Source organism: Pholcus phalangioides, unplaced genomic scaffold (genome assembly GCF_987345545.1).
Source record: "Pholcus phalangioides strain wild (caught in Gottingen) unplaced genomic scaffold, Ppha-v1.0 ptg000004l_1, whole genome shotgun sequence".
NCBI classification, from domain to species: Eukaryota; Metazoa; Arthropoda; class Arachnida; order Araneae; family Pholcidae; genus Pholcus; species Pholcus phalangioides.
In genome coordinates, this window is record NW_028301597.1 from 7,870,247 (window position 1) to 7,897,184 (window position 26,938).

General features: G+C 36.8%; 1 protein-coding gene across 5 annotated transcripts in view; it reads left to right on the forward strand.

Annotated features, from left to right (window-relative positions):
• LOC149086517 (uncharacterized) overlaps positions 1 to 26,938 on the forward strand; it is a 183,784-nt gene that overhangs the window by 53,240 nt on the left and 103,606 nt on the right. For 3 of the 5 annotated variants that reach the window (XM_089255975.1, XM_089255978.1, XM_089255974.1), the window contains exons 2-3: positions 17,408 to 17,489; positions 20,219 to 20,354. In XM_089255975.1, the coding sequence (XP_089112101.1) occupies positions 17,445 to 17,489; positions 20,219 to 20,354 (181 nt within the window). In that variant the 5' untranslated portion in view covers positions 17,408 to 17,444. The remainder of the gene's footprint in view (positions 1 to 17,407; positions 17,490 to 20,218; positions 20,355 to 26,938) is intronic. The other 2 variants (XM_089255976.1, XM_089255977.1) reach the window with 1 other exon arrangement.

Below are 26,938 nucleotides of genomic sequence, written 5' to 3' on the forward strand. Positions count from 1 at the left end.
CAGATTTTTTGGTTTGCAAGATTTGGTTTTTGGGAGGTAATTTAACCCAAGGACTTCAACCTACTGGTTGGCCATGATTAGCGATAGCTTGCATGGTGTCATAGTTTTTGCAATGGGAAAATATCCCTAAAATTTCCCTTTTGCTAATGACCGCTAAAATGTTGTAAAAAATCTTCCAAAGTTGACAGCTATGCAAATAAAAAATTAGAAATTGATTCTCAAGCTTCATCTTATCGAAAAAAACTACAGCATTAGGTATAATGGGGAGATAATAATATATGAAGTCAAATAAATTGCTAGTGAACTATATAATGCAGAATTATCGTAAGTGTGGACTTGTATCCGGTCCATGAGCCTATTCCCACTTAATATTTGCCATGGTCTCAGTAATACCTATAAAAAATATTTGGTTTAGCCCCCCCCCCCCCCCCCCCCCCCGCCCACACAGTACTTGAAATAACTTCATGCGTTTGCATATTGTACATGCTATCATTTCTAATTCGATAATGCACTTGTCAGTTTTAAATCCTCTCTCTGTAAAATTTTTCTTATGTATGATCCCTCAAGCAAAGATAAACATAGAAAAAAAAGGGAAAAGATTTCGAGTGAAAAACATGTTTTTATATACTTACACAATTCTCAAGGTTACATTCTTATCTTAGATTGGTGCAAATACTTGACAAGCAAAAAAATGGTGTTTGTATTTCTTCCATAGAACTTCTGACATAATAGTATGTCAGTAACACTGGATGGGTCAAGTCCTTGTGAATCTAAATTCTATGTTATAATTACAAACATTTGCGTATGCAATGCTGGGGCTTTAACCCCCCCCCCCCCCCACCTCAAGCCGAGATTATAGTCTTACTTTACAAGTAAAACCATAACCCCCCATTTGGAAGAATAAAGTTGAAACCCCCAATCCTTGAGAAAATTTTGGGTACGCCCATGATTACAAATACCAAACTATGACTTGGTATGGTGCTCCGCAGGCTCATAGAAATTTTGAATTTGGCCCACAATCTGTGGTTGAAGACCCTTGGTTCAAAGTCACGTGACTATTAGACCAGGGCTGAACAAATCCCAGGTCACGATAGCAACTAAAAAAATTAGTATCGGTATCTAAAATTTTCTCTGTAGCAGACTGAGCAGCGCAAATTGTTTGGAATTTATCTGTATGTATAACATGTTCTGACTGACTGATTCATCATTGCAGAGCCAAAACCACTGAAGCTATTAATATGAAATTTTGTCCGTAGTTTAATTTCATTACGTAAAAACTTACTAACAATGGAGTTTTTTAAATTCGACGTCTGGGAGGATCATAAAGGGGGGGGGGGGGTTCAAAGGTAACAAAGAAATCATACCGAGCAGAAACTGCTGAAGCTACAATTATGAAATTTGGTCAGTAGTTTTATTTCATTATATAAAAACTTATTAATAGTGGTTTTTTCAAAAAGATAAGGGGGTTCAAAGTTTACATACAGAAATCATGCCAAACCAGAACTGCTGAACCATGAGACAGTTCAAATGTTATATGGGACAATCATGACTGAGGGTCATTCCATGTCAAATCACCCGGCCATGACACCCATAGTCTCAGATTTCAATGATTTTTTTAAATATTTTTGTTGCTTTTACCATCCTTATTAACCGTTTGAAATATTATTTGCCTATCTCTAAATCCTTTTGAGAAAAAAAATGTTGAAATTTATCAAAAAATGATGCAGATGACTTTTCCGAGGCTCAGTTTTTAAGTATTAAATTTTCAATATATTCAAGTGAAATTTTCACTAAAGTGTTCACAAAAACATACAGAATATGAATAAAAATAATTCATACGCTTACATTTTAAATTTACATACATAAAAAATTATGTAAACTTTGTTTTTGTGGAATTTTTCGCTAGAAAAAATGCAATTTTTCTAACGTATTTTTAGACCAGAGGCACAGCAGTTACCAAAACAACTTTTATTTTAAACTAGCTGATATCTGGCGACGTTGCCCGCCTCGTAAAAAATGTATATACGTATAGCTTATTAATTATTTCTTAATCAAAAAAATTTCTGCATCAAGTAAGAAAAAACTACTTTTATTTTTAAATATTTTAATTAAAAACTTTAGGCAATCGCTTGTGAATACACAATATTTTTTGTTTTTCCATCTAGTGTGTAGATGTACAAATTTTTGGGATTACCAACACACGAACAGGCGACGGTGAAAAACAGGACTCAAGTAGGTTGATACCTGCCACTGCTAACGACTGGCCTTGCGCTTTGTTGATTGTCATGGCAAAAGCTAAATGAACCGGTAACTGTAATTGCTTGAAAGTGAATGGCATTTCTTCAGTGATGATTGGTATAAGTGAAATGAAGACGTCTTCTCCTTTGGCACATCCAATTAGAATCGTTGCTTCAATGATGTAATTGTTCAATTTCTTCACGCAGAGACTCTGTGTCTCCAAATTTCTTAAAAGCATAGGTGCTCCGACTTTGAGGGTCAAGTTTTATGGTGGCACACCCGGAATATCCAAAGAGTTCAGAAATTCTGCAGGATACAGAACTGTCTGTGACAGTGTCAACTGATTTGTAAGATGTGGAGTCTCTCGGAATAATTTTTTGGATTTTTTCGTTGATCTTGTTCACACTGTCATTTTTCGGTGCCAGAATCTCTCTCTCACAAAGCCACACATGGTTTCGGTGCTTTTGTTGAATGTTTGGGAAGACTGTCTGTAAGTTTTTGAACTGAGTTTAACAACTGGCAAAATCCAAATCCATTTTGGAACGTAATCAGTCCAGTGCTTGGATCTATGGGAATTCTTCCATTGCCAAGTTTGACCAAGTTTGATGTCAAAATGATAGCAGTGCTGAGTAATTTTGCAGTTGAAACTCGTATGTTGGTGGATAATATTTTTTTAATTTCGTGTCAGAGTGTTGATGATTTGAGGCAAGCATTGAGTTCAACAGCTGGCTTTGAAAAGTTGTATTATCAGTTTTGTCGTCGTAGTTATTGTTCTCTGTTGTTAGTGACGTCATACGTCCAGCTTGTGCAGCGAATATTATGCAAACGCCTTTTAAGCATTTTTTAAATTGAAACTATACCACTACGATGGGTGGTTGATGAGATAGAGGCCACATTAGCACTTACAGAACACCCTGTATATAGGGGACCGTTCAAGTATTACGTAAGAAAATTTTTTTGCCATTTTTGACCCCCTCCCTCCTTTGTCAGCAAAAGTAAGCAAAACTCTAACCCCTCCCCCACCCTTGTCAGAAAGATTTCGTCATCACTGCCCCTTACCTCCTAATGCATATTGGTAGGATCAGAAACGTACGCGGGAGGGGGCATAGGGAGTTCGTGTGCCCCCCCCCCCCCAGACGAAAAAAAAATATTTTTAATGCAAAAAATATTTTTAAAAAAAATTAAAATTTCGAAAATTCCTTTATATGTTATTATAATCGATTTCTGTTAATTTCAATGCTATTTGAAGTGTAAGAACTGAAAATTTCTCTTTAAGAAATTGATTGCGACCCACCCTTTAAGCCATATATGGTAAACCCTTGACACGCAGACCAAATGTGGCCCTGAAGGTTATCTGATGTGACTTGGCCCCCTCAAACCTAATTTTGTTAAAATGAACTACGCGGTACATTTACAAATCGCTTAAATGACCCGTGGCACAATTCCAGAGCATTTAAGTGGCCGTGGCACATTTAGAGATTCCTTGAGTGACATGTGGCACAGTTTTAGAGCACTTAAGTGGCCCCAGTGCGGTTCTACATCACTCAATTTACCCGCGGAACATTCCCAGATTACTTAAGTGATCCATGGCATAATTACGGATCACTTGAGTGATGCGTAGCACAGTTTCACAGAGCACTTAAGCGGCCCGAAAACATTTCCAGAGCACTTGAAGGATCCCTGAAACATTTAGAGATCATTAAAGTGGCTCTGTAGGGGACTTATCAATACGTAGAATGTTACTTCAGGTGTCCAATAAATATCGAAAGGTTTTCCGTTTTTGGCGCACCGAATGAGATGCCATTAAGAATATTTCATATCTTCATGAAGGGTGGTTGATGACGTAAGCATCATCCACACCCCTTCCACCCTTCCCGCTTGTCATTAAAAGTCAGGAAATGGGAAACCCCCCTTCCCCATTGATGCTGATGTAATACTTGAATGACCCCTAGGCAAGCAGAACTATCTGGTGCTTCCTGGGTTTTCTTCAATTACTGGTAGGATTGGAAAAGTGACAAACCCTTATAAAGGAATAAACTGTTATAATAACATGAGGTGACTCAATGGTACATGTAGTCTATCCATAATGTACATGTAGTCTATCCATAATGTACATGTAGTCTATCCATAATGTACATGTGGCAAACTCTTGCACCTGCTTCTCGCTGGCACCTGGGTAGTCCAGCAAGGGAAAAAAGATAAGGATACTCACACACACTCTCTTAACTCTCTCCAGACCAGTGGTCACATTAACCAGCCCATTATTATATTTAAAAATGTTTAATATTCCTGTGAAATAAATTGTATTAAATTTCAACTTCAAAGTACACTATTCAAATAATGTGCAACCTAAAAGCAAGCTGAACTAACAAGCCATGTGTGCTTCAAAATTTTAACCTTGGATTATTTAAGAAAGTTCAAAATCTACCAAGCAAAATGCAGATCGCTAGCGGAACCGAGAAAATGTCTCATCATAAATTTGTGCATTTATTTCCTCTCTGGATTGAAAGCTAAAAACGGCGATGAACTCTGCTCTGACGAATACAAAGATACAAGAACGTGTACGAGGTTAGTGTGTTATATTTCTTCTTTTCGCGAGCATCCATACTCATATTTTTCATAAACATGTTGGTAGATAACGCTGATCCTCCGCAAGTCAGTCGTGTCGCGTTATGAATCCCACCTTTTTGGAAACAAAACATAAGATTATGGTTTTTTCAGGTTGAATCAGCTTTCGTTATGTCAGGCATCACACAAGACGAAACAAAATTTGCTAGTTTATTATCGTCGGTTGATTCAGACACTCTTAATTACATGAGTGATTTACTCTATCGGCCCCCTGACACAAACAAATACGAAGCTCTGAAAGAACTGCTCATAGCCGAGTCCGCTGACTCCGAAAGTCGGGAAATAAAAAAATTGCTCAGTGACCTACAATTAAGGGATAAAAAACCATCATTTTTACTGCGGCAAATGTGGGAACTGGCAAAAGATAAATTAAACAATGATTTTTTGAAAAATCTTTGGCTACAAAGACTACCGTCTGAAATTCAAACCATCCTTTCGGCTTCAAGAGAGGAATTATCCCAATTAGCCATTATAGCTGACAAAATCCATGAGGTATCCGCAGAACATATGGTTTATTCAATAAATCCGTCAGAGTTAGAACTGACCGCTGTGTCGTCACCTAATTTGGGTTCCTTGCAAAAACAAATCGAAAACTTAAGCTTGCAAGTAGAGCGACTGTCTAGGGACAGAAACTGACCTCGCTTCAAAAATAAACGCCATTGGTCTCGCAACCGAAACCGCAATGGTTCAGGCCACCGATTTCCTCATGCTAATAACTCAAACAATGGCCTCTGTTATTACCATAACCGTTTCAGTGCTTCTTCTTTCAAATGCAAACAATCGTGTTTTTTCTCTCAGGGAAACGAGTAGCGGCCACTGCCTGTACGGATACAGATGGTGGCGAAAATAAGGGTTTGAGTATCAGCCATCGGTTAAAGGTATACGACAGACAAACAAATTGTAGTTACTTGATTGATACAGGAAGTGATGTTTTGTGTATACCACCACGAAAAGGTGCTCATGGAGCCACCGATCTGGTACTTTTTGCAGCCAACCATTCTAAAATAAAAACATATGGCACAACCCTTTTACACCTTTCCTTGGGCTTGCGTAGATCATTCAAATGGAACTTTGTGATTGCTGAGGTATCTGTACCCATAATAGGCGCTGATTTCCTACAACACTTCGGTCTATTAGTGGACCTAAAAAGGAACGGCTCATAGATTCTACTACTAATCTCAGCATTGCAAGTGATTCCAAGCCTTGCTCTCAAGCCACGGTGAAAACAATAGACAGATTTTCTCCATATCATGACTTCCTGAGAAAATACCCAGATATCACAAATCCGGCATTGAATTTTAAGGAAGTTAAACATTCTACGGAGCATCATATCCAGACGACAGGACCACCTGTTCATTGCAAAGTCCGACGACTGCATCCTAAAACATTTGATCTAGTCAAAAAAAGAATTTGAATACATGTTAGAAACAGGCATTTGTAGGCCATCAAAGAGCCCCTGGGCATCGCCCTTACACGTCGTAGATAAGCCAGCTGGTGGTATACGTCCGGTGGGAGATTATAGGAAGCTAAATGCTCAGTCAGTCCCTGACAGATACCCTATACCCCACTTACAAGATTTTTCTCACGCGCTTTATGACAAGAAAATATTTTCTAAACTAGATATTTTTCGAGCTTACCACATAATTCCAGTACGTGAAGAAGATATTCCTAAAACTGCAGTTATCACACCATTTGGGCTGTACGAGTTCCCATTCCTAAATTTTGGACTCTGCAATGCAGCTCAGACGTTCCAAAGATTTATGGATGAGGTTTTAAGAGACCTAGATTTTTGCTTTGTTTATATTGATGACATTCTAGTTTTTTCTAAGGACGCTGATGAACACCTTCGTCACTTGAAGTTGCTATTCAATCGCTTAAACAAATATGGTATCAAACTTAATGCCTCTAAATGCGAGTTAGGCCTTAAAGAATTGACATTCTTGGGTCATGTAATAAATGAAAAGGGTATCAAGCCCTTGCGCCTGAAAAGGTCCAGTCCATTTTAGAATACCATAAACCTAGCAACTTAAAAGAATTGAGGCGGTTCTTAGGACTAGAAAATTTTTACAGAAGGTTCCTGCCACGAGCAGCAGAAAAAACAAAATGTCTTGACAGAATTTTTAAAGGGCTAGACTAAAAATTCTAATCACAAAATTGATTGGTCTGACGAGGCTTCTACAGCTTTCGAGGACTGTAAACATCAATTAGCCGAAGCTGTACTTTTAGTACACCCATCTCCAACAGCTCAATTGGTCTTGAACGTTGATGCTTCAGATGTAGCCATAGGGGGAACCTTGAATCAAGTGGGACAGACATTAGAACCCCTTGGTTTTTTCTCTCGGAAACTTTCCTCGACCGAAAAGAACTATATCGCTTATGATAGAGAATTGCTTGCTATATTTGCCAGCTAAAATATTTTAGATATATGTTGGAAGGTCGACAATTTAGCATCCAAACTGATCACAAACCGTTAATATATGCATTTCGCCAAAAATCGGAAAAATTATGAGGCAAAACAGACAGAATACATTTCCCAATTTACGACTGACATACATCATATTAAAGGATCAGAAAATTTGGTTGTGGATGCTTTATCACCAATTGAGGAAATTACAACACCATGTCCCATCAATTACACTGAAATAGCGGAAGCCCAAGAAACAGACACGGAGCTAATGAACTTATTATAGACGCAAACTTCATTGGACTTCAAAAAGTGACACTGCTCGACTCTGACCACAAACTGTATTGTGATGTTTCTTCCAGAAAAGTCAGACCTTACGTTCCAAAGGACTTCCGTTACCAGGTTTTTCAGGCGGTGCACAAATTACCACACCCGGGAACCCGAGCCACTACCAAACTGGTCACAGACCGATTCCTCTGGCCCTCGGTTAATAAAGATGTCGCCAGATGGGTCAAGTCTTGTATTCCGTGCCAGAAAGTGAAAGTTCACAGACATACAACTAGCAGTTTGGGCTCATTTGAACTTCCAACCGAACGCTTTAAACACGTCCACCTTGACGTGGTTTTCTTATGCACTCACTATGGTGGATCGCTTTACGCGCTGGCCAGAAGTGGCACCGATCGTGGACATTACTGGTGAGACTGTGGCGAAGGCATTCCTGTCGGTGTGGATATCTCGATTCTGATGTCCGATAGAGGACCCCAGTTTGAATCTTCGTTATTCCAAGAATTATCAAACCTCTTGGGTGTTCAAAAATTATGAACAACATCATTCAATCCCAAAGCAAATGGCATGATCGAATACGTACATCGTCCGCTGAAGGCCGCAATCAAGTGCCAGAATACGAACAGATGGGTCGATATACTACCAACAGTTTTGTTGGGTTTCAGATCAACTTTTCGACATGACCTTAGTGCAACGTGTGCAGAATTAGTATATGGTACAACTTTGCGACTTCCTGGTGATTTCCTCGCACCACAAAGAACTGAAGCAGCTCAGCCGTCAACATTGGTCTCAAGACTACGTGATGACATGCAGCGTTTGACTCCAGTACCAACAAGTTCCCATGGGGTGAAAATGTTTTTGTGCATCTTGAACTTTCGCGCTGTTCACATGTCTTCGTGCGCCACGACGCGGTACGCAAACCTCTACAACCAACATACGATGGCCCATTTGAGATACTAAAAAAAAAAAGACAAATACATGTTTCTCAAAATTAAGGGAAAAAAAGAAGCGGTATCGGTAGATTGGATTAAGCCTGCCTTTTTTGTCGCCGAAGAGGACAGTCAACATAATGGCGAAGCCCCTGAGTCACCCGTGACCACAACAACTCGTTCCGGGAGACACGTGAGTTTCCCAAGACATCTCGTGTCCTACGACACTGGAGGGGGAGTACTGAAGTGACTCAACGGTACATGTAGTCTATTCATAATGTACGTGTGGTGAACTCTTGCACCTGCTTCTTGCTTGCACCTGCTTCTCGCTGGCACCTGCCTAGTCCAGCAAGCGAAAAAAGATAAGGACACACACACACACTCTCTCTTAACTCTCTGGAGACCAGTCGGTCACATTAACCAGCTCATTATTATATTTAAAAATGTTTAATATTCCTGTGAAATAAATTGTATTAAATTTCAACTTCAAAGTACACTATTCAAATAATGCGTCAAACAGAATTAAAAGTGTGACAAACCATTGTAAAGGCATATATTCACGTCTGAAACGCATTGTTGGAAACCACGGTAACCAAAGTAAACATTCCGAAAGTAATTGTTGAGGCCTTAAAACTATTGTTGCCTGCAGTTTTTCGCCCATTTCGGGCATTTGCCCAGCTCTGACGAATTTTTAAAGTAGCATACGGTTCAATCCCAGACCTGTTTGGTATATATGTAAAATCTGGCGACGATCGGTCTAAAACTGTAGATTTGTATAAAGAACATACATACATACTTTCACATTTATGTATAAGATTTCTCCTAAATATATGAAGTAAAATACTGGAGAAAAAAAATAATTGTTTTTTGAGCACTGAAAGGTTTTTTGATTCCTATTTGAAAAATGGTGTGAGGCTTTTTTATCTCAAGTAGTGCTATCCCCCCATCAAACATGCAGGACAACAGAGCAGGCGTGGTTGGTAGGGTCCATCCAAGTGACAGGTTGACTATACCCATTAAGTGATCCTATTCTTTACTAATACACACTCAACTTCAGTACCTGTTCTTTTGTTACAGTATTGGCTATTTTTTTTTCTTTCTGTCGTGCTCACAGAACATATTTAGAAGTTTATTTTTCCTATTGCAATGGAACCTCGCTAAAATGACACTTGATGTAACGATATTTTTCACGTATTGTTTGGAAATGTCTATTCTCTAATGTTAATCGGCTGCCTCTCGATATAGCAATAATCCCTTTACAGCGATATTTTTTCTTAGTCGGCATACTGTCGTTATATTGATGTTGCACTGTATATAGACTGTACTTTTCTCACAAATTTATTGGCGAAAAGAAGAGTTTATTCTCTAAATGCATAGCAACACTATAACAGGGTATTAGAGATTACGCAACAAAGTTTTTCTTTTTTTTTATTAAAAAAAAAATATTTAAGCCTGTTCTGAGTCTACATAGAGTTTCACGGCATTACAATACTTTATAATTTCACTTCCTTGTAATTATTTCGTTACTCTTTCGCAGACGTTGCATGTGACTTATCATTTTGTGGTATCACTAAAAGATCTTAGCACATTTTATCCGAGCAGTGTGATGCAGTTTTCCAATGCATACTTTTCAGTTTAATCAAATTGCTTTATCGCAAGGGAAAAAGCTGCACAGTTTTAAACAGTATAGGAAATCTATGAAAGCAACACATATTATGATAAGGCACAAAAATATACATATATGGTGTACCTTGAATTTTTCCTAGAAATTTGAAAATAACAATAGTCGATGATTTTAATTACATAAACATCGATATTATATCTTATGAGTAAATTTGAAATATGCAATGAATTGGAAAATACCTTCGTTTTTATTTAATCTATTTATACGGCACGAAATGATTTATGCTTCACATATAAAAAACTAACTGATTATGAAATGTATTGATATATCGATTTTATATGTATATGGAGGGAAGCAATATTATGATGATGCCATTAATAATTTACGATACGTTATAAATACAAACGTTTTAAAATCTTATTTTTGAGCTTTGTTTCGCTGGATGGCATGTTCAGCAACGCGATGCATCTCACATAATTTTTTTTCTTTCGATTAAATTTTTTTTTTTTAACTTTCTGTGATGATATACTGACCAAACAATAACTAAAGAAATGGAATATTTGTCAGAATTTTAATTGAATTAAAGATAACTACTTTTCAGGGTTTATCTCAATGTAATGTCACATACAGTTGGTCATATATAATTGAATTCTTATGCTTCACATAAATTACATGAATTATCATAGGATTCTATAAACACATTTGAAGAAAAAAAAACTGCATACATACGCAGTTGTACCCGCTTATAATGAAGTTGGAAAAAATAGCAAATGTATTCAATATACGCGAATTTCATTATATCCATACCAGCTTGAAAAATGATAGGATTAAGTGAATAACACATTTTGCACGAACAATATGAATTTTTCAGTATGCCGTTGTTGGCGATTGAAGATTTAGCTGGTTGGCTTCTGGGTTTCTCGGTCTTTGACTGCCTGTTCGTAGCCCTGTTGATTCCTTTGACAAATGGACACGAAAACAATTGCCAGTCCGATTGCTTGGACGTTTCCTGCATAACCGGTTCGGTGCCGATCTCCTCCTGTTGACAGCATGACCATCGTCGTATCGTTTCGAGTTCATCTCCTTGAGATGCGAGGCCTTGCCCTCGGATGCGTCCTAATTGGTCTTGCACTTGACGAGGGCGAGCGTCTTCTTCACCATGTTCCCGTTGACGTAGGGACAGCACCTCGTACAGACATCTGGTATCTTGGATCCTCGATTGACGACTGCCGCATCGACGACTTCGCCGTGTTCTGATATAAACTGTGACACTGACTCGGGTGTCATTTCCTCGGACGGCATGTTGCAGACCTGCAGACCGGGATCATTTCAGCGCATCCGGTCTCTCAAGCCAGTACGGCACAATCCGGCGCACTTTAGTGCCTCCTCCGTTGACTTGGAATTTGTTCGAGTTCCTGAGACAGTACCGGACGACCCTCCAGTCCTTGGTCAGGGTCTTTAACTTCCTGAAAGATGAGACCAACCTCAGGCTGATGTAGCCCTCCTTGTTTCTCCTTATTTGTTTCAGCAGGAAGTTGTTCTTCCTGATGTTGAAGTCGGTGAAGTAGCTCTCGACTTGGGATATGATCCTCTCTTCAAGTTCTTCGTTAGGTATGCAAAAATCGTTGTTATTGCCGTTACTGGCCATCTGTTTGCCATCGGCAGATGAAGTACACACGCCGTCCTTACGGCTTGGCTCATTGATCGGACTTAGAACTAGTGCATTTCCCAAGAGTTTGTCGTATGCCGTCGGACATATTAACATTTCATTTATCAAGCGACTCGACACTGCGCAAGTAATTGGCACGTACCCTTCGCTGATCTTCATCATACATATTTTCAGAGGGGCTAATCTCACTTTCGCCAAATGCGGACTTGATCCTTATTCTCCCCTCGCCTTCACTGTTGTCGATCTCAACCAAATCAGATCTAACGACTGAGATCTGGGTCCCGGAATCGACTACGCCTCTTATTGTCTTCTGACCACATTTCAAACTCACGGTCTGCGGTGTGTCAATGTTCGCACCAACACCAGCTGCCGGCACCGTGATACGTGCTGTTAGGACTGTGGTTTCTTCAATCGTGTCCCCCTCTTCTGTCTGGACAGAGTTCACCTGGGCCCGACTCAATGGCTCCTGCTGGCCTCTTGCAGGACAAAACCTTGCCATATGGCCTTCTGCTCCACACTCATAACAAGTGACTGCAGCTCTCTCTCTGGAATTCGAACCCATCGTCGCCCTAGGTGGGCAGGACTCACCCTGAAGCCTCTGGTTTCCGCTGGCTTTCCATCTCGGATTTTGATGAACAGGTCTTGGGGTTCTCGTTCTGTCACTAGGGGAGTTGTCCTCAGAGTCCTCTTCACATCATTGAACCTATCTAGTTTCTCCGATAGCTCACTTGGAAACACCATATCACTCCATTCGTTCAGATAGTGTTCTTTAAATTCTGCTGGGACGCGTTTTTTCATTTGATCGGTGATGATTAAATCTCTTAGTCACTCAAACGTCGTGACCCCCAAAGCCGCCGTCCATCAATCAAAATAGGTACACAGTTCTCCAAGTGCCTTCATGATTCTTGTGGTGCGAAGAAAACATCTGTCGGAACTTCCCTGGGGTGAGTTTGAATCTCCGCAATAATAATTCTTTAACTTGGTTATAGTCCTGTACTTGCTCTTCCGGTTCGCGGGCAATTAACTGGTTCATCTCGTAGGGAAGAAGTCCCAAGAGCTCAGCTAACCAATCTTCCCGTGCCAGGGCCACACAACGAGCTTGCCGCTCGAACAGCACCAGGTACAGACTTATGTCTTCTTCCATCCTGAACTTTTGCATCATGTTTTGGAAATCCCGGCTGGGGGTTCTGCCGCACCCAGCTTGATTATTCTCCTCTCTTCTGGCTCCTGTCTCGATCCTCAGTCTTTCGAGTTCATGTTCCATCTCCATCTCTCTACGCCTCTCCTCCATCTCTTTGTCTCTACGCCTCTCCTCCATCTCTTTGTCTCTACGCCTCTCCTCCATCTCTTCGTCTCTACGCCTCTCCTCCATCTCTTTCTCTCTATGCCTCTCCTCCATCTCTTTCTCTCTATGCCTCTCCTCCATCTCCATCTCTTTCTCTCTACGCCTCTCCTCCATCTCTATATCTCTACGCTTCTCCTCCATCTCTTCTCTCTCTTTCCTATTGCCTATGATCGTTTTCAGCATCTCTCTGCATGTCGCTTCGTTGTACAGTTCACTTTCCTGTATGGTACTCACTAGTTGCATTAAGTTGAACTCCGGTCGGACTTCTACCCCCAAGTTGGCGGCCATGGTCTCCAGATCCTTCTTGCTCCCTTTTGCTAAATACGCCATCTTTATTTATCGTCTCGATACTGCCGTACAACACTTGCTCCTGTTTTCCTGGGCAGGATTGCCCCTCTCAGCACCGGTTGTTGGGTTGACTTCACGAAAAAAAACAGCGCGTGTGCTCGACGCCGCTACTATCCTTCTATACGAACCGGGGTGCTTCCACCATCGCCAGGACACTCTTCTTCGAATTCAGCTCACAATCTTGAGTCATTGAAGCCACGACCTCATCCTGTCGACTGCGCCAGTAAACTTTCCCCGACTTTTTCTCTGTCGTAGGTCCTCGGCTATACCTCCACCACAATTTCAGGGCGAAATAACTGAATTCTAGACTCCCAAAAGAAGAAAACAACACTTTATTTAATTTATTATCCAACACCTCCAACGGAACTGTCCTGTCTCTTCGGTACAAACTTTTACACTTTTTTCTTTTTCGAATGTCTCAACTCGTTCTCGTTTCTCTCTCTCGCGACTCCTGTTTCTCCTCGGCCTTTTCCCAACCTCTTTTCTCCTGAACCTTACAGAAAAATTCTTGTGTAATAAAAGAAATTGAGATATCAGATAAAACAGTAGATTTTGCTTTCGAAGACAAATTAAACATGCAGCACAATGTTTCAAAAGGGCCACATCACATATGTTTTAAAATAAAGAAAAATCGTGGTTTTGGCATACACCGTCAGAGCTATGCAATTCACATGGGCTATTATTGCTTTCGAAAGAGAAAAACCCTCTTTCTGATACTTTGGAACCACCATATCTCAGTTAAATCTAATGTAGTAGGTTTTTTCAAAAAAAAAAAAACTTTTTTGGTGGTGGTAAATTTTATACATTGATCCCTATGTATGGGATATTGATATTCCGATTCCTTTGATCGCTAGAGTTACTTTCTCTAACCATAATTATAAATGCTCAAAATTATCACAAAACAATACGCCAACGTGGCGATGAACTTAAATCATAGGAATCAATACATAGGAGCCGGCCAAAGCACAAAATTCGGACATTGGCCGGGCAAACTGTCTAATTTTGGGCTTCGTGACTAATTTGTGTGCCGACCAAAAAAGAAATATCATTGTATATGGGTTATCGCTATATCAAGAGGTAGCAATTTAATATTAGAGTATTGACATTCCCGCACAAAACTTGAAAAAATATCGTTGTTGAGGGATTTATCGTATTATCGATTATCGTTGTAGTGAGGTTTCACTGCATATAAAAAATTTTTAATATAAAATTAAAACATGTAAAACAAAATACAGCCATTGCGTGAAATTAACAAATAGTATGAAATATTATGCAAGCCACACGTTAAATTTATGTAACTTGGAATAAATTCTAAAAAAAAAATTCAGTTTATCTTCTAGCCAATGAACTTTGTATTTTAGTGGATTGCATACGTTTATTTACGTGTATGCAGTGAAATCTCGCTACAATGATACTCGATAAAACGATAAATCCCTCTACAATGATATTTTTTCCATTTTATTTAGCAATGCCTATAGCCTGATATTAAACTGTTGCCTCTCTATATAGCGATAATCCCTCTACAACAATATTTTTCGTGGTCTCCAGATTATCGTTACATCGAGATTTCACTGAATTTAAAATAAAAAAACGATAATTTTCAGAATAATTTTTACGTACAGCTTCACATGTTGTGAATATAATGGGGAAAAAACAAAGATTAATAGTTTTCTTTTTCTCTCTCTATACTACCCTTCCCAAATTCAATTCTAACAATCGTGCATTTTCACTTTCAAAATACCAGTGAAAAATACCACACCTTGTTCTATACAGACTGTATTTATTGTGATGGTCTGGAACCAATTCATTGTAACTGTTCAACCAAGTGCTTCATTCATTTTAACTAGCTTTTACAACGTGAGAATTAAGGAGGCGTGAGGATTAGGAGGCGTTGAAGGTGTCAATCAAGGTACAATAGGCCAAGGTGGAAGGAACAGGTCTTCCGTGATCTATATATTCGTCACCACCGCTCAAGGATTGGAAAAAATTTCACCCATATATTCTTCATCACCACTCAAGGATTGGAAAAAGTTTGACCATATATTCGTCATTGCCACTTGACTGGTTAATATATTTATTCTGGCTCGCAACACAAAATTCATCGAAATAAGACTGGATCGCTCCGATTTCAAATCATTCAACTAGATACTGAAATGCAACCCATCATCCCAGATTCCAATTATTATTTTTTGTTTATTTTTTCTACCATCCATGTTGACCATGCAAAATTTCATGTACGTAACTCAAAAACTTTTAGAGAGAAAAAAAAATGTTTTCTAACTTAGGAATGACATCTTTTAAGCTAACCCCATTCAAGCAATATTATTTGTGAAAATATATAACTTTCAGGTTTTTAGTTCATTCAAATCAAATTTCTACTAAAATGCTCACGAAAAAAATGTAGATTATGACTAAGAAAGAAAATTTAAACGTCTGCATTAAAAAATTAGATTGTAAAAAAATAGTTAAAATTTAATATTTGATTCTTTTTATAATAAAAACACAATTGCTCACCTTTGCTTTTACATTTACAAAAGCTCTTTTGTTTTTCGCACAGCATATTCAGTGACATTGAACTCTCCACAGATTTTTTCCCTTGTTCCATGAAGCAGGGGCCAGAGTTAAAATTTGCAGTTTTTCCCTTGTTGTGATGGTTAAATTTTATTAGTCTTATTTCTAATTAACTTTATCAAAATAATCATATCATTTGCTTTCTGTTTAATATCTTCATTAAGTGTGCTTTGAGATTCATTTTCTGGTACTACAAACCTTTGATTTTAAAGTGTTACTGGCAGATTCAACTTTCCTTTTGGCATTGTTTGACTTGCACTGTGGAGCTACCCTATGAAGTTTAATTGGAGACTCTTTTCTATGTTCTGTAGAGATGAATTTATTTTTTCAAGTGCTTCTTGTTTACTAATTGACATTTCCAAGTTATTTATACATTAATATCACTGTTCATCTCTTCACAGCAGGGTTGGGGTTTTGGACGTCCGAAACTGGTTTTGGACAGGACACGCGGGATAAACTGTCTAAAACTGTACAAAAGTGTCTGAAACTGTCTAAAACCTCCAAGTTTCAAAATGTTGTTTAATACTAGCAGAAAATAAAACAATCAAAAATATTTCAAAAAGGTGCCATTTGTTTTTTTTTCCTAAGTTAACTGTTTCACTAAATTGATGGTTTTAAGTTTGAAATCTGATAGTAAATTAATATCATGTAACTGTTTAAATAAACACTATTTTCAGTTTTTTAGTTTGTTATAAATGTTATTTCTACTTCACATCTTATTTTTCATGTATGATTATGAAGCAGGTACTGTATTTAGGACAGTGATTGTCCAAAACCCTGCCGAATCTCCCCAAACACTTTTCTTTAAAAAATACATTATATTGAAGGTACCAAATATGTATAGTCACAGTTAATAATCATTGCATTATTGTGAAACTCAACATAAATATTATTTTTTATTAGATAGCAATATAATGATGTGAATATATATCATGGTGTAGTGTTTATTTGATGCAAATTGTTCTGTTTTGACTTTTCAAACTTTTATTTTAAATTTATCTTTTTATTTTACATTCTCAATTTTTAAAAACTAATGATAAATAAAGGAAAATATATCTGAAGAAAATGAGGGCACTATTTAGCACCTACTCATGACTAACAGAACACAATTTCACAAACACTGATTACGCCTATATGATGATAAGACTTCAAGACCCAAAGTTTTTGTTAAATTTAAATTGCTGTGGTTATGAGGCTAGGAGCTAATATTTTACTGAATAAATTCAAGCTATATTTACAATTCTATCATATGGGGGACAACAATACGAAAAACACTGGAAGAAGGCTTATCACATTGTTTTTTTATTTTCATGTCCCCCAAGTTATGCATCAATTGAAAGAATATTTTCAAATTTTGTTATCTTAGAAATCATTTTGGCACAGATAGGGCAGCTAAATTAGTTATGTGTTGTCGAATGTTAAAAGGCACAGCTGCGCTTGATTATTACGTAAGTTTAATTTCATTCTGTAGTCATATCTATTGTTTTTTTTCTAATTTCCATGCAACAACTTTTTATTCCATTCTTGTATCTTTCATGTTTTCATAAATCTAATATCTAACCTCAAGACAGTTCAGTTTCAATTGTTTGATAACCTGATATCAGTCATATAACCCTTTGCACATACTGTTTTGAATTTCAGAATTATATTTAATGTAATTTTAATATTATAATATAATTTATATAATATAAAGTTTATTATTTGATTATAGAAGTTACCTCTTCATCAAATTACAAAGTTTTTCACTTAGTTATAAGTATGAAGTTTTGGACAGATTTGGACAGTACGATTTTATATTTTACCGTACTGTCCAAAATCTTGCCGACCCTGGTAAATATTGTTTAATGCCTTAAAAATATAGAAGACAACTGAATGCTATTGGGTAGCATCAGAATCACCAAACTTAGAATAGGCCTATGTATCCAACTGCTTTGTAATGCAAACTGTTGTTTCACCTATTTGCACCATAATTTTGAATGATGAATGTTAGTTACTGTCCAAGACCATGAAGAGTAATACAAAATTATTTTTTTTCAACCAGCAGAAGTTTTTAATGACTACTGTACTTGTTGAACCCTCAAACTAAGCAAATGAAAAACTAATAAACCAAATGGTCCACATACACCCCGTCCCCAAATAACCTTTAAAATGATACAATTTTAGCTTCGGCAGAATCATTAATTGCAATCTCCAACATTTGTAATATTTGACAATATATCAAGGATTCCCTGCTCAATTAAAATCAGTTACATAAATTTTGTTGATAGAATTTGGTAAAAAGTAGGACAAAACAATTAGGACATTTTACTGAAAAGTAGGACTAGTGGGAGCCCTGCAAATGGGTGCTTGTTGCACACCTCTAGCCAGTTTAATTTCTGACCTCACAGCAAAAAATCATGTCACTTAATTAAAATTATTGTACTGAAATGAGTATTCTACTACCTCTCTTTTGGCCTAACTTTTTGAAAAACCCTGTATTGTTTTCAAATAAAAAAAAAACGTTCAGAAAGTGACAAAAAATTTATAAAATGAAAAATAATTTACACTCTTCATGTTTCCTCTTCGTTTCCAACCCTTTACATATACTGTTTTGAATTTCAAAATTTTATTATATTTAATGTAATTAATAATATAATATAATTTATATAATATGAAGTTTAATTGATTATAGAAGTTACCTCTTTATCAAATTGCAAAGTTTTTCACTTATAGTTATAAATAGGAGGTTTTGGACAGTAAAAACCACGGTATTTACCGTACTGCCCAAAACCTTGCCTCACGGTATTCAGTTTCTTCACCTAAATTATTGATGTTTATATTCACTTTGTCCCTACAGGCATGGCATATTTTTTGCCCTGGAATTGATTTTGTACAACCATCTATTTCATTTATACAGTTTTCTATACTTAAACCTTTTGTTATTTTTTATGACATTTAAAAGGATTAAAGCATGCTTTCGGGTGTATTTCATACTTTGAGAAAAAAGTTCTATGATGCTTACACACAGTAGATAAATGTTCAGAACTTGCTCCACTCCTGGAGATCAAAAGATTGATGTCCAATGATGTAATGGGTAGTAGATTTTCCACTTTTACATAACATTTTTTATGACAGTCAGATCCAGTTTCTTTTCTAACACTATAAATTTCAAGTGTCTTTTCTGACATTTTACTTTGAATTCCAAAATGATATAAAATATTTAGCTCAAATGGAAATTGTGTTATCATAAGAAAAATTTGCCAACCCTGGAGTAGGCTACTCTATGGAGCACATTCTGTCTTCAGCAAGATCATAATTGAGACATGCATCATTTGATGGGGTGGGGGGCAGTTTAGTTCTAACACTTTTGTTTTAGTTTTCTCAATGAAGCAGCAGCAGTGACTTTATCATCACCTGCTGGGATGATAGTCTTATAATCAAATAAGACACCAGCTGCCCTCTGAAGAACAAAGACCAGTGTGCCATAGTTTATATCTTCACAGAAGCTATATTTTTTTACAATCATCACAACAAGAAACATCACATCTAATACATCAAACCACCAGGCATTATATACATTAGGTTTTAATTCTACTCTCTTCCATCTGCCTCAGCTACAACAATAGGAAAATAGGGTGGCACCATGCCCTGCCGGGGGGGGGGGCTTCTTCCACAAACAGCTATACAGAGAGTTGATCCAAAATGTCACATTGCAGAGAATGATCACATATGTGCAGTGGATAGGAAAAGGGGAGAAAAAAAGCAGTGCAAAATTAATGCTGAAATGTCAAATGTTGCGAAAATTATGATACACAAAGTATTGATGCAATAATGACATGGTAAAAAAAAAAATTTCTGGTGCCTAGACTTCTTTGCAGATTTGTTCAGCCCTATATTAGGCAATCTTTCCTCTGCTGCAGCCATTCTTTTTGTGTTTACTACACCATCTCTGAAACACTGTCTGTTTCCTTGTATTATTTTTGTAAATAATGGTGCTTTCATATTGGACTTGTTTTGAAAAGTATGTAATTTGTTGAAACAAATATAGTGAAAAATTTTTTTTTAATAAATGTTAAAATTTGCAAAATCGTAAATTCTCTTATAACACAATTTTTTTATAACGAAGTGATTTCTTCAGTCCCTTGGAATTCATTATCATGAGATTAAACTGTACATTATCTACAATTTTCTTTCACAGGTGGTTTGGAGCTTCATGATGAACAGGGGAGAAATATTCCAAATTGAAAAACAAGCAGCAGAAGTTTTTGCCAAGTATGGGGATTTCTGCAAAGTACTGACGTATTTTTCGAAAGAATACAGTGGAATTGCTTATAGTGAGTAATTTCTTTTTCAAAGATTTGTTTTTAGAGAAAGGATTATTATGCTGCTAAAATAGAACAGGATTATTGTTAAAAATTGATAAATTTTACATTAAAAAATTAAAGTCATATGATAATGATTGATGCTATGAAAACTTATTCATTTTGTTGTGATGCTAGGCACTCTTGTTAGAACGTAAAATTTAAAGAATAATCCAGAATAATCCATCCGGGGTTGATGGGGGCCCGTGAAAAATCCTGGCCTGGCGCCAGTATGTGGGGCCATGGGTTTCGCCTCGCGTTCGTGCCAGGTTGGGTCTCGTGTCAGATCGCAACCTTGTCCACTCTTTTCAATGTCAATGATGTCACAGCCTATGTAGTAGAATCGTCCAACTTCAACTGCAACTTTGGACTATGATATCTCTTTGGACTTGCATGCAGACTGGTATGATTATTTGAGAATTCTTTTATTGTTAACAGTTTAATTGTAATCTAAATAACCTCTGAAAATGTTAATAAATTACTTTTGTTAAAATTGAAGATCTCGTTCTAATCATTTGTGTCTCCCTCTGTACCTTTACACTAATTCTCTGGTTTACAACTTGGGCCGTATGCAGGAACATTGCAATATGTCAGGGCTGTAACTAGGATTTTTGTCTCCCGGGGCAGTTGCCCCTCTACTTCTATCTAGTTTCGGTCCTGCATATGGACACTACATATAAGAGTACATATGGTTTCTGATATTTCTATTGAAAGCACATTTCAATAGTGCTTCAAAACAGAGTTGGGTTTTCGAAGCATCAAAAACTGGTTGAAACCGTCAAAAACCTAAGTAAATGCTTTTGGATAATATTTCGAACATCATTGGGTTGATAACATGGATGAGAAATTTTTTGTATATTATGATTTATTTTTGTAACACATTTATTACAATAATCAAAACAAAATATTAATTATAATTTGAAATTTTCACTTTCTCTACCGACAGAGTCTAGAACAGATAATATATAATTTTATGGTTCATTTTATCTTTTGATTACCAGTATTCAATTTACTGAGAGAAATGGAACTGTTTATTCAAAATACGTGTGATAGGAGATTACAGGGTTAGGTTTTTGAACTTATCTCAGTATTAAAACAGTCAAATTTATTGTCAAAATGTTATCATTCTTACTTTTGAAATCCACAACAGTTCACTGCGAGATTATTTAGTGCATCGACAATTCAGTGCAAGGGAAATAAAAGGTTAATAATATAGTTTATAAACCTCATTTATTACCTCTAAATGTTCCTAATAGATGGCACTGCAGGTTCTACTGTTACAATCAACAGGAAACTGCAACTGGTCTCTTATTGGCTCACTGTACTAAGTCTAATTTGCTTGGTTGTTCTAGCGCATTAAGTCAAATGTAGCGCGTTGCCATTTTTTTCCAGTTTTCCATGCCATACATTTGATATTTTTTGTTCTATGATGGAATTTTTAATCAGTGAAAAGGGACGTAACATGCATAACTCATAATGGTTTTGTTAGATAGCGAGTACTACAGAGACAATGAAGAATATTTACATGACATATATTAAATTATTTCAAAGACACCTGGATTGGGAGGTGAACACAATGAGATCGTCAGAGAGATCCAAAATTTCCCGTAGGACTGGAATCAGTTCGACGCTACTATTGATGGCTTGGCGAAAACCAATAATAATATCATCCAAATGTTTGGAAATTCGTAAGAGCTCTGCAGGAAGAGGAAAAACTCACAAATTAAAATAGAGCAGTGCATCTTCGGTCAAGGAAATACTAAGCGTCGTAAAAGAGCTGTGGACACTGGAAAAAGAATTTTTGAAATAGTTCAGAATTACGAGAACCGAACATCAGATGAATTTTCAGCTGCAAGCGTAACTATTTTTTATGACATGATTCATAATTCTAATACATTTCTCATTTATTTACAAAACATAATCACTGCGCTGAATTGTCTTGCGCTGTATTGCCACCGTGCTGAATTGTTGGCACTGAATTGTCTTGCGCTGAACTGTCGTGATGCCTTACTTTTGTGCTTTAGGTTTACTACTCCTAGTAAACTTTGTACTTTATTCCTAGTTTTAGCTTTTCCTGAGCATCATATGCAATTAGCACTATTCAATTGAAGAGCATTTTAGTCCTTTAATTTAGTATTTTTATTGCTAGCTATATTCTAATGTTATGCACAATAAGGATACCATTTTAAGCATCAGTAGTTATCTAGATAATTTAATAACAAAAATAAACATTACATATATGGCGTAAAAGAAGTTTTTTGAACATCCATCTGTTACAGGGTTTAAGCTACGGTCGCATTTTTCATAAAATGCGAAAGAAAATCATAGAATGCGAAATAAGTGGTAGCCACTTTCGCAAAAATGCGTACAGGAGGTACAAAACGAGTAGACATCCAATCGTCAATCATTACAATAGCATTATAGCATTTTGTTAAAGCTTTTCTCCCCATTTTCGCTTTTTTGCGAAAGAAATTTTTTATCTAGTTTAAACCCTGATCTGTTATGAAAAGAATACAGCTGATTTATATCAATACACATATATAAACAGTGGAAGAAATTTTGGAAGGTCGAGAATATATATATATATATTCTTGACCTTCCAAAATTTCTATATATATATATATATATCATGTTGAATTGAAGAATATCAAATAGTTCCATAGTTTTTCCCTATAACTGCTTTTATATTATGCTCTATTAAAATTGCATGTTTTATAGAAAAAATACAAATATATATTGTCCAAATAATTCTGTAAAGAACAGATTATTTTACAATCATATTATATATAAGTATTTATTCTTTGTATAATATAGTTACTTTAAACATTACATGCAATGAATGTGTGTATTTTCAGCAGGAATTTTTATATTGAAAAGCAATATTTAAGGTTTTTGATGTAACAGTTTAAACCGCCAAAAACTGCCATGTGTCAAAAACCTACCCAACCCTGCTTCAACCATAAAGTGATTTCTGCTCAAATGTGCTTTGATAAAACTATAATTTTTTATTTTAAAAGCAAGACCTTTAGAATTCAATATTGTCTACAAGCTGAAATTAGAACTATACCTGTTTAAAAATTATCTTTAACAAAAACGGGTCTAGGTCAATTTGTGACAGCGTCAATTCGTCGTGCTACAAGTTTGTCGCGGTACGAATTTGTCGCAAGCTCATTTCATCGCGGTACAATATTTTACGCAGACTCATTCCATTGCTGTACAAAGTTGTACCAAGTCGTTTCGTCACGACAAATTTGAATTGCTTTAAAATTCATGTTTGTTATGATCTTATAAATAGGGTAGTTGCTTTAGGCATAAAAAATGAAACTAATTTTTTTTCTCATTTATTGGAAATGTTCCCCCTTTCCATCTCTGTTTTAATTTTTAGTAAATGAAGAAAAGTATTCATTGAAGTCATTGAGGGACATTGGAACGTACACCCAGATAATAAATTGGGATCCAATAAATTTTTAAAATTTAATTTTCACCATGTAAGCCACATTTCTGTCGGGATTTCCATTTCTTGCAGTGAGGGGCATTGGGGAGCTTACCCAAATAATAAATATTGAGATCGAACAAATTTTTAAAATTTAATTTCTTCCATATAAGCTGCCTTTCCCACTTTTTGTTGGGATTTCCATTTCTCGCAGTGAGGGGCGTTGGGGAACACACCAAGATAATAAATTGAGATCAAATAAATTTTGAAAATTTAGTTTCCATCGTATAGGCAGCACTTCCCACTTTCTGTAGGGATTTCCATTTCTTGCAGCGAGGGGCGTGGGGGTGCACATCGAGATAATAAATTGTGATCAATTATCAATCCCATTTGCCCCAGCACGATTTCCGTAATTTACTATTAAATGTATCCATGAATAGAATATATCTTTAAGTAATTTTTTATCGACAATGTATTTAAGTTTTATGTGTAACAGCTGCGAAAAGTCTTATTTTCGAATTATTATTTTTTTTGCAATGCAATGTACATTCAAATCACTTTGTATTATCACATCGAAATGATATTCAAACACTCTGACCATAGGCGCCAGAAACAGGTGCGGTCTTAGGGCAGGCAGTGTGACCGGTGCAATTGCACCGGGCGAAAAATAATGGGGGGCGCCGAAACAAGGTAGAAAAATTAGATTCACATAAATAGAAAATAATCTTTTAGGTATATTTAAAAAAGAAAAATTATTGTACAAAATATACATGGAAAACAACAGCATGTAAAAAACAAGTATATACTGTATAAAGACGATTTTTTAAAGGGAAAAAGACTCTGAGCAGTGCACATGGGGGGGGGGGGCACATTCAACTATTCTAGCGTCTACCAATTTCGGTGAAAATAAGAATGCACAACGCTAGCTTTTTTTTTCAAGCCCCTCCCGGACAAACTAGACAGTTTGCTTCCTCTTTTGTTGTCCCTGAGCTCATAAGAATTGGAGTCGTATCCCTCGATCACCCAATTTTTCTTCTAACAAGAAAAAGAGTTCCCCCCTTCCTCAATGGTGTTTCCTGTGTTGCAGGGAGTCAAGAGAAAGTTGTGGGTTTTTCCCTCTTGAGAGAGAGATTTTTTTGCGGTAATGGCCAGACAGGCCGGACCATCTAGAAGTTCTTAGTGACCCCCCCCCCCCCAATTATGGAATCCAATTGTGAACACAGTATATTTTTTAAATATTGACTTAAGAAATATTTTTTCAAAAATGAATGAGAATAAAAATAATTATTTGTAGGCCCTGTTTGAATAGAGGGATCTTCCGCTGGGCACTGTTTTTTCTGCCCGTCTCACAAGGACAAATTAGAAAAAAAAATGTCTCACATTGGGAAATCATGCATTTTGGCGTCTCAAATTACTTAGGACTCCTGGTATGTCTCCAGGCTCACCAGACTTTCCTAGTGCAGCAGGGCATGTATGTGGACAGAAAAATTATAACATACCACTCATTCACAACTGAACACCCTTTAGAGTTTCATAGACTGAAGTTCCAGGTACCCAGGCCCAGAATTAATTTAGTGCGTAAGCAGGGCGCAACTAGGAAGGAAAGTTAACTCTGTCGCCTGGGCCAGGTTTCATTATAGCGCCCCACTCAATACAATGTTTAACAGAAAAAACTGACTCAGTGCCCTTAGTTGTCGCCCAGAGGGCCAGACGCCCCTGCTCTCGCTTGATTACAGTCCTGTGCATAAGGTGTGATCATACCAGGCCTCAAGAATGAAATTCCTCTCTTTTCTTTCAAGGAACTGATGAAGAATTTTTGTTAAAAATCCAATTTTATTTTTTTTTAATAATTGTGTTTGGAAACCAGAATTCCAAATTTTCCCAATTCCGTTTATGAATAAAGGAAGAAGTTTAAGGTGAAGAATAGCGCTTTATAGGATATTTCTTCCAAAACTATGCTCTGCTGCATTATTCTGCGATTAGGTAAGCTGGGGAGGGGGGTGTATACGATACGTCTCACCAAATAAATTTATTAATTTAATTGTGTGACGATTTATTAAAACGTGTATTTTTTATATTTTCCCCCCACGTAATGCATATTGCCTTGAAATTAATCAAGCTGCACTGTAGTTAGGTGGGCTTATGTTGTGAATTGGTAAACTTTTTACAAAGGGCACCGCAGACCAAAAAAAAAGGGGGGGGGGGCAACTGGGGCGATTTTTATTGCCGTGCTGTAGGAAAAGGAAACATGTAATAGATAAACGATAAAGATAATATCTGAAAGAAATGCAGGATTTTCAGGCGAAGATTGGGTGGTCTTTTATTGTCATTAGAAGGAGATGTAAAACAGAGATGTATCGTAAGAGACTAATTCCTCTGCTATAGTCACTTTAAATTCGTAAAAGGGGGGGGGGAAGGAAATATACTTTCGAGGGGATGTTTTGTAACAGCCTTGTTGGAGTGGTCAGCCAATGATTTTTTAAGCGTCATGGTAAATACAAATCAACGCAGCACAAATTCTTGACCAAGACTTGGGATTGCTTGAAAAAAAATATATCAGCCGCCTTTATCACGAGGGGCCTAATTGTTCAACATGAATTTGATGATCGTAGTGAAATTTTATCGTTGTTGTATTAGTTTTCTATGAGTTATACGCTTTTTTAGCATCTTTTGAAAAAAAAAAGATTGGACCTTTACAATTAGGCCAGAGACAATGGTCCATTGCAATTGATCAGACCAGAGAGTTCCACGATTAAATTAACACTGAGCCTTTGATGGCTACAAGACTTTTCTTCGGAAACCAAAAATCGCCTGATATCACTCTAATATACATAGATGGTTTTTGTATCAACATCAATGAAAAATTTTACAGCTTATGGCATTCTGGAACTCTAGAGAAGCTCTCACGGAGACCTTATTAGAAACTAACAGACGTCTAAAAATAGGAAAGTCCTTTTTTTTCTTTTTTTTTTCTTTCCTGGATGTGAGTCGTGGATAAGAATTAAACTAAACTCTACCATATTTTGTTGATAAGGTTTTCGCGGCCATCATTTGATAAAAATTGTTTTTTCGGGTTCGGAGACAGTTGTCCGTTTGAGTTAGTTCTCAACGTTTCCCCAACACT